At 38.4% G+C, this 9659-nt stretch overlaps 1 protein-coding gene across 1 annotated transcript; it reads right to left on the bottom strand.

Annotated features, from left to right (window-relative positions):
• Positions 1-9228: 9228 nt before the first annotated feature.
• Positions 9229-9659, bottom strand: LOC149229616 (cytochrome P450 720B2-like). The gene is made up of 2 exons (XM_089378688.1): positions 9475-9659; positions 9229-9367 (listed from the first exon to the last, which is right to left on the bottom strand). The coding sequence occupies exons 1-2, from the start codon at positions 9568-9570 to the stop codon at positions 9245-9247; spliced, it is 219 nt and encodes a 72-aa protein (XP_089234814.1). The 5' UTR covers positions 9571-9659; the 3' UTR covers positions 9229-9244.

Genomic DNA, 9659 nt, shown 5'->3' on the forward strand with positions numbered 1-9659 from the left:
ACACAAGTATTATGTGATTTTTGTTGATGATTTCTCTCGTAAGTGCTGGATCTTCTTCATGCAGAAGAAGAGCGAGACATATTCAAAGTTCTGTGAATTCAAAGCACTAGTCGAGAAGGAGTCGGGGAAGAAGGTGAAGGCTCTTAGGAGCGATAATGGTGGTGAATACATCTCGGACAAGTTCAAGGATTTCTGCAAGACAGAAGGGATTCGTAGAGAGCTCATAGCTCCCCATAACCCACAGCAGAACGGGGTAGCTGAGCGGAAGAACAGAACGATTATGGGGGCTGCACGGGCAATCTTGCATGATCAGGGCCTACCCCTTCACTTGTGGGCGGAAGCATGCAATACAACAGTTTATGTGCAGAACCGTTGTCCTCATAGGATACTTGGCATGAGTACACCTGAGGAGACTTATTCTGGTAAGAAGCCTAATCTTTCTCATTTGAGGATTTTTGGTGCTAACGTTTACATGCATGTGACGAAGGATGCCAGGAAGAAGTTGGAGCCGACCGCAGAGGTTGGGATATTTGTGGGGTACACTGATACGCCCCACAACTATCATGTGTATTTGCCAGACAGTGGTAAAACTATTGTGCGATGAGATATAAAATTTCAGGAGGAGAAAGCCATGAAGTGTTCGCTTGAGAGGGAGCTACACTTGCATGCAAATGAGGAGCTATTAGTTCCTAAGGATGAGCTTCAGGACGTGGATCAGCCACAGGACAAGGTTCATGGAGTGGAAGAAACCACTCATGTAGCGCCAACCATCAGAGGGCGAAAGCGCTTGACAGAAGCTGAGCGACTGGCTCAAGATGCAGAGAAAGTTGTAGGACCACCTACAGCCCAACGCAGGTAGAGACAGTCACCTGATCGGTACACTGGATACATGGCTCTTATGAGCAAGTGTGTTGTGACTGAGCCATCCTCTTTCGAGGAAGCTGTGGAGGATCCCGCATGGGTAGACGCCATGGTGGAAGAGTATGATTCTATTGTCAAAAACAGTGCATGGGAGATTGTTCCTAGACCGGAAGGGAAATCAGTGGTGGGTTCGAGATGGATCTACAAAGTTAAGCAGGCAGCTGACGGGAGTGTGGAGAAGTACAAGGCAAGATTTGTTGCCCAAGGCTTTTCACAGATTGAGGGGATCGATTATGAGGAGACCTTTGCACCTGTCGCAAGGTATTCTTCCATACGGACGATTCTTGCTCTCTCAGCGCAGATGGGATGGCACATTCATCAGATGGATGTGAAGACTGCGTTCCTCAACGGAGTCATTGAGGAGGAGGTGTACATTGAGCAACCCGAAGGCTTTGAAGTCTTCAGCAGCGAGTCACATGTGTGCAGGCTCAAGAGAGCGCTGTATGGGTTGAAGCAAGCACCACGTGCTTGGTACACACAAATAGACAGCTATTTCATAGGACTTGGATTCTCCAAGAGCGAGGCGGATCCGAACCTATACCAGATTGTGGTGGAGGGTAAGTTGCTTATCATTGTACTGTATGTTGATGATTTGATTCTAACGGGTGATGAGCTGTTGATACTTTCATGCAAGAAGGATCTTGCTACAGAGTTTGAGATGAAGGATTTGGGCCTCCTTCACTATTTCCTGGGATTGGAAATATGGCAGCGCAGTGGTGGACTGTTTGTTTCTCAAGGCAAGTATGCTCGGGAGATACTGGAGAAGTTCAACATGCATGGCTGCAAGCCTGTTGATACTCCTCTTCCTGGAGGTTGGAGGAAGGAGGATGCCACTTCGGGAGAAGAAGTGGATGCCACTGTTTATCGACAGTTGGTGGGGTCGCTGATGTATTTGGTCAATACACGACCTGATATATGCTATGCAGTTAACCATCTTTCACAAGCTATGGTTAAGCCTACCAAGCTCTTCTGGAAGGCGGGCAAGCATGTATTGCGCTACTTGAGAGGCACATCGGGATATGGTTTGTGGTACAGACAGGAGGATGAGGTGAAGCTATGTAGCTTCACGGATGTAGATTGGGCAGGGAGCCCGACAGACAGAAAGAGCACATCAGGAGGGGTCTTCAGTATTGGATCGACAGCAATTTCTTGGTACAGCAGGAAACAAAGATCCGTGGCACTCAGTTCAGCGGAGGCCGAGTATATGGCAGCAAGTTTGGCTGCATGCGAGGCTATATGGATGAGGAAGATCCTAGTTGGTTTGTTCGGTTCTCATTTGGATCCTACTGTGATTTACTGTGATAACCAGAGTTGCATTAAACTCTCAGCTAATCCTGTATTTCATGATAGATCTAAACATATTGACATCAGGTACCATCATATCAGAGATTGTGTGCAGCGGAGGATCATGTTACTTTCGTACATTCCAACGGAGGATCAGGATGCTGATATTCTGACGAAGGTTCTCACCAGGAGCAAATTCGAGTACCACCGAGGCAGGATAGTGGTTGCTGATAATCCATATCTTGTCGAGAGGGAGTGTTGAGATTGCAACAAGATGATGGAGCTTAGTGAAAAGAGTCGCCTTCACTAAGTGGGCCCGCAGGCTATTTTTGGCGCAAGTCTATTTTTAGACTATGTCTATTTTTAGACTATGTCTATTTTTAGACATATGGATCGTGTCTATGGATTGTAGGTTGTTGTTTATGGATGATTGATCAAGTTGGGAAAAAATAGATGGACTTCTATTTTTGATGAAAGTGTGAGTGATCACAGTGTGAGTGATCAAAGTCTATTTTAGACTGGCTGTCAAAAATAAAAAAGTCAAATATTATTATCTCACAATAATATTTGGACTATAAACTTAATCTTATTCTCTCGGAGCACTTCAGTTTGAGCTACAGAGGTGGCACATGCAGCTGTCAGAAGGAAATACACTTTTCTTATGAGTCAGTTGAGTTGTTGCATGCATGACTTCAGTTAGAACTCATCAGTTGAGTTTGGTGGAGTTGATTGTGGAGTTGATGGAGTTGTGTTCAATTTAGCTTTGTTAAACTGGTTGTATTTAGTCTAACTGGCAAATAGACTAGAGATGAGTTGGGTGAATTAGTTATTAATTAATTCACAAGTTATTAACTCATAATAAAACTAATGAATACATCAGTTAACTCAGTTGCATGTCAGTGCATGTTCAGTTCAACAGGGACAGGTGGTAGAGAATCAGATTGCTATCAGTTGTGACTATAGTTGTGCACCAGATCTTGCACAATCAAGGGATTGAGTATGCTAATGAGTTTGCTCACGTATTTGCCCACATTATAGCTTGTGCTCACGTCCAACAAAGAGTGAGTGACTATTTTGCAGGTGAAAAACGAGTTTGGTGAGCCATTCTCATTAGTTCTTGAGCAGGTATTGAGCAGTGGAGGCAGGCAAGCAGTGGAAGAGATTTGGAGATCATATCTGAGCTGTATTGTGTGTAACAGAGGTGGAGATACTTGTGAGAAGTATTATGTTGTGTAATGTTACATGACTCAATCATTAATATACAGATAGTTGGGGTTTTTAGCGAGATGCTTTCCCCGGGATACATACTGTGTTAATGTGTGAATGCTCTTGATGTCTTATTGTTATTGATGTTACTATATTGATGATCAACGTAGAGGAGCTTATGTATTGTGTATGTTTTCTGCAATAGTACATGATCAGGATAATCTCTGTTGAATATGTGTCATATTATTCAAAATTTCTACAAATAAGAAGTTTATAATTTCTAGAGATGTGATCTCTCTTGAACATTCGAAGACTAACAATGTTGTTGAGTGATAGTTTGATCACTTAGATAAATTCAGACATGAAAAATCTTTTCAATAGTTTGATAATGAGATTCCACGTCTTGAAGTAGGGATCCCTATACTGGATCAATCTATGGAATCTCCTTCTGAAGTACTCTTTCCCCCACATGAAGCTCCATCCACTTATCAAGATGACACTTTGAGTGATGTGATTGACATAATTGGGAGGCTAAATCTGGATTCGTCCCCATCGTAGTCAGCTGAGTAGCCTAGGTCATCTCAGAAAGGTCCTCCAAAATGGCTGACAAAAACCCTTGAAAATGTTCATCTTGATGAGGTTGAAAGGACAAGAACAAGGAGATCTGTTAGAAAAAATGGATGTGATGTAGATCATCCTGATTCACCTATTGAAATGGATGCCTCATATGATTGAGAACTAAATTTGTCTACATATTTTGCACCAACTTCCTTCAAAGAAGTCGCTTCTCATGATGAATGGAAATAAGAGATGCAAAAAGAATATGATGCTTTCATAAAGAGTGGCACCTAGAATTTGGTTAATCCTCTATTTCATACCAAACCAATACGCTGTAAGTGGGTTTTCGAGAATAAGTATAAAGTAGGTGGCTCACTTGACAAGCACAAAGCCAGGCTTATGGAAAAAGGTTTTGCACAGAAGGAAGGGGTTGATTATGAGGAGACTGATTCCCCCATAGTAAAATGGTTTACCATTGGGACACTCTTTTCCTTAGCAACTCAAAACAGTTGGAAAGTCTATCAAATGGATTTAAAAACTACTTTCTTGAATGGAGATATGAAAGATAATTCTTTTATATCCCAACTAGATGGATTTTTTATGAAGGGTTAAGAACACAAAGTATGTAGGCTTGTAAAATCCTTGTATGGCCTCAATTAAGCATCGTGAGCCTGGTATGAGAAGTTAACTGAGCATCTTCTGAAATTCAATTTCAAACATTATGATCTTGCTGATGTAACTTTGTTTGTCAATAAATTTGGAAAAATAGTTGTATATCTTGTGGTGTATCTAGTTTTCTTCTAATGGCACAAAGCAATGAGAACTACATTTCATCCACAAATAAAGAATTGATTAAAGGATTTGAAATGACAAATTTGGGCTATGGTCACTACTATCTTGGTATTGAAGTAACCCAACATCCAAAGTTTATATTCCTCTCTCAGAAGAAGTAAATTGGAGATTTGTTGAATAGGTTTGGCATGGATGAGTGTAATCCTTTGACTACTCCAATGGAACAAAATTTAATGCTCACCATCCATCGAAGGAAAAGAATTGGAGGATGCAACAAAGTATAAACAACTCGTAGGAAGTCTCAACTACCTAACTACTACTAGGCTAGACATTCATTTACTATTGGAATCCTCTCTAGGTTTATGAAAAAGCCTTGTGAGGGTCACTGGTTTACTGCAAAAAGATTTCTAAAGTAGTTGAAGGGAACTCAAGACTTTGGACTCAAGTATACAAAGGTGGTTGACTTTAGCTTGATTGGATACTCTGATTCAAATTTTGATGGAGATAATGAAACTGAAGTTTCTACTTCAAATCTATTATGAGTATTGGATCGGGAGCTATCTCATGGAGGTCATGCAACAGTTAGTTCCAGCAGATTCCACAATTAAGGCAAAATTTGTGGTAGTAGTTGAAGTAAAGAAGGAAATTGTGTGGCTCAGTAAAATTCTAGAAGATTTCTAGGAGAAATAAGTGCATTCAACTCCTCTCTTGATTGACAAGATTTATGTAATAAAGTTGGCCAAGAACCCAAAATTCCATGATTGAACGAAGCAAATAAATACAAAATACCATGTGATTCAAGATCACATTGAGGCCAAAATAATCCACCTACGACATTGTTCCACAAGAGCAGATTGCAGACATCTTCATCAAAGTGCCTAGAATGGGAAAGTTTCAAAGATTTAGAACGAGTTCTTGGATTCACCAACATCCCTTCAGATTAATGGGGGAGGGGGGTGGGGGAATGTTGACACCTAACCTTTGGGATTAGGAAAACCTATGTAAATATTGTAAATAGAGAAATAAAGGAAGTTGGAAGATGAAGAGACATTAGGAGATGAAACCAAATAGTCTCTCGTTCCTTGTATATATCCATGATATATCTTAATGCAAAAAACAATTAAATTCATGGAGTTACTCCTCGCAGACAAGTTTAAGGAAAATATTGATCTCCTCGATGATTTGCAGGAGGTTGAGTCATCATTTGACTAAGGAAATGCAATTTAAAGAAGCAATTTTGCAATATGGAGTACTCAATGCAATTTTTTTGTGAAGAAGCAAGACCTCTTTAAGTAGAGAACAATAGATTGTTGGATAAATATCAAACTCCTAAACAAGATTATGATGCCTTTTCACAATAACGGATTGTAAAATATGAGGTCAATCAATTCTTCCAAGAGTGCAAGTAGCACCTTGACTTGGAAGTTAGTTTCCTTCAAAATGATGAGAAGGAGAATATTATTATTGACTTATCATGGTCACTTGCTAATGTTGATAATGGTGCCTTTTGTTTCAAATAGTTTTGAAAAATACACCATTGTTATTGGATCTCTATTGCTAAGCAAAATGAAACATATTGGAGGAGGACTTGGAAAGAGTGGACAAGGCATCATTGTTCGTATTAACTCTATGGTATGGACATTAAGAGTAGGACTTGGATTTAATCTTGTTGTTTCGTCATTACCTATATCTAGCTCTGTTGAGACAAGAGAGGTGTCGTTTATTGTCAAAAGGAATTCAGACTAAGGTATTGGAAGAACATGCTCCTAGTAATTATTATAAGAAAATTGATGACATGGCTACTAATGTCATTCCTAGTGAAAGTATTGTTGTACCCAACTTTGAGTTTGTAGAATTAAAATATGAGCCATATCAAGATCCTCATTAGAGGAAATGACCCAATCATCAACATTCTTTGTAACATAGTAACCCTACATTTAGAACATTGTAGAAGGGATGTGGAAGGATGAATTACGGACCAATGTCGACCATCATTATTTCTTGTGGTTGGATCGGTGGATGGTCATGACATCATTTGAATAAATGTTTGCAAAATTCATGTAAATTTCATGGCTTGACATTATTCAAGGAAGCCATTGATATCAACATGTCAAATCATTAGCAGATTTAGGCGTGTCACCTTTATTCTCTTTTAAATGTTATGAAAAAACTCAAGATTGTGTACTCTTTACATTGAGAAATAAAGAAAAACGCATTGAATGTTTTGTTAATATAACCCTTCAAAACTCTTCTGAAATCAATAAATTTTTCAAATTGCAATAATTTAGCTATATATTTCATATTTGAATGCATTTCATAATTATGTGCTATGTATGGCATGTCTTTGTCTCCATGACTTATGAATTTATCTTCTTCTTTAGTTCATATTGTTTTTCAATTACAATTTATTTCTCAATATATTTACAACACATAGATAACTTTAAAAGAGAGGTGAAATATGGAGGAAATGAGCAACTCTAAGGTGAGCCAAACTCAACCTGAAGAGTGCCTGCACAAAACTTCATATCATTCACCAAATAATTTGAACATAAATAAGATTAGAAATATGTTGAGGAAATTGAACAAATTCCTCAAAATAGGATCTAATCTACCTAATCACAACCAATAGCTAATAATAAAATAATCTGGAGAATTCTACATTTCTCCATTATTCCAAGTATCCCACTTAATGGAGAAATTCACCCATAGTCATGTTTTTCCTTCCTTTTAGTTTGAGATGATAAAACACCATAAACCTTGTGATCTAGTTTGTCCTCATCACAATATAGTTTGCCTCGATCGCTGGTAGTTGATAACACTTTAGAGGGTGCAAGCTTGGTAGGCGCATCTTTCCTCTTTTTAGTGTCCAACATTTGAGCACCAAATTCTTTGTGCCCATAGATAAGTTTATTTGCTTCCATTTGCTCCTTGTGAGTCACCTCATGAGGGCTCATTCCCATGATTGTTGAGGATGTGTAATATGAACTGCTTTGTCCTCCATAGGTTACTTTGGAGCTTTGAGATGATGATTGCCTTAAATAAGAATTGTTAGCTTACTTGAACACATCTTCGTTTCGTTTATGATTTTGCTGTGTTTTGATTCCCGTATTGCCTTGGTCATCATCTATATTTTCAATAGTAGGTTCCTTAGAACTTTCCTCATGATTAACTTGTAGCTCTTCAATCGCAACATCTTGTGGAGGAGACTGCAACTCATGATACTTATGGCCATCAATAAAATTGTTTTGTTTACCATAGAATTCTTCCGGCTAAAAAATTCCACTGGAATAAAAAATTGTTGCCAAATGGCATCATGAAAAAATGATCATCAAAAGGATCATAGTCAAAAAGGTCTAAAAATATAGACATATCGTTTGTGCACCACTTTACCTCTGCCACATAACAAAATCTGCAACAAACAAGGCACTTTGGAGGTCTAACTACGCTCCCACACCAAGCTGTGATAACAAGATAAATTTAAGAGAGACACAAAATATGGAGGAAATGATCAACTCAAAGTGTACATTCCTTCATATCATTCATCAAATAATTTGTACATAAATAAGATTAGAAATTCGTTGAAGAAATTAAACAAATTCCTCAATTATAAGATCTAATCTAACTAATCACAACCAATAACTAATAATAAAATAATCTGGAAAATTCTCCATTATTCCAAGTCACATTTTTATAATATATTCTATTAATTTAAGAAACTTGCTTACTTCACTACCACTACCAGAGGAAGATGTCACAAGAATTCGACCCAAAAAAAACACATTTAATTTGTACAACTATATTTATCGCTACTGTTTAATATTTTTCTGGTAAACCATACTATTACGAGGAACACTTTTTTAATCACTTGGAACCTTGTTATCTTGTTTGTTTAAACAAGGATATGCGATAATAGCTGATTAATACATTAACCCGATGGGAATCAAAGTGAAACACAAATTGTCAGGCTTCAATACAGGAAATACATAAATATGTTTGAAATATGATAGCTATATGTCCACAGAGCGGCTATTATTGTTTTATGCTTCAAACATGCTTACTGTTTTTAACGCTCCATACTGCATGAATCAAATCCTATTATAATGCGATTAATCATCCATTCGTTCTTGAAGATGATGTAGACGGATCGGAAAGCCTTTAGTCCAGTGAGAAACAGGAAAGTAGGAGATCTTATCATCCTCCAACGCTTCCCATCTGCAAACATCAGGTACACGTAAAACACAATTTTAGCGCAGTCAACGAATATGACCATAAATATGAGCGTAAATAAGTTCATAAACCATGTTGGCACACTATTTTGTATTGTTTTTTTTAGCGCAGTCAACGAATATGACCATAAATATGAGCGTAAATAAGTTCATAAACCATGTTGGCACACTATTTTGTATTGTTTTCTTTTCTTTTTTCCTAGAGGATGATATTAATTAGGAGCGATACATCCAGTAAAATTGATGTCTTATTTCTTTTACCTGAATTTGGTGACGAAGTTATGAAGAAAGAGAGCCAGCTCAAGTTTTGCCAGATGCATTCCTGGACAGAGCCTGGCCCCCCCTCCAAAAGGTATAAAAGAGGGGTTCTTTGAGAGCTTCTGCAATATAAAGTCCCAAAGATTACTAACAGAATTATACATAGAGATTAGTAAGAGATTTGGATTTCCACAAAACATGAAGTGAGCGATTCATGCTAATTAATTACATTATTTTCGAGCTGCCGTCGCCAACGCCATGGGTCAAATGTGAGCGCAGAAGAATGGTACTTTTCGTCCAGATGCATGCTGTTCAGAAGTACCATGACTGTCCACCCTCTTGGAATCACAAAGCCTCCTGAGAACACAAGTTTGTGATAATCCGAATGCCGAGGTAAATCGCGTGGCAGTATTG

This window comes from Pinus tabuliformis, chromosome J (genome assembly GCF_031772625.1).
Source record: "Pinus tabuliformis cultivar Carrire ecotype Pingquan chromosome J, CPIR1, whole genome shotgun sequence".
Taxonomy (NCBI): Eukaryota; Viridiplantae; Streptophyta; class Pinopsida; order Pinales; family Pinaceae; genus Pinus; species Pinus tabuliformis.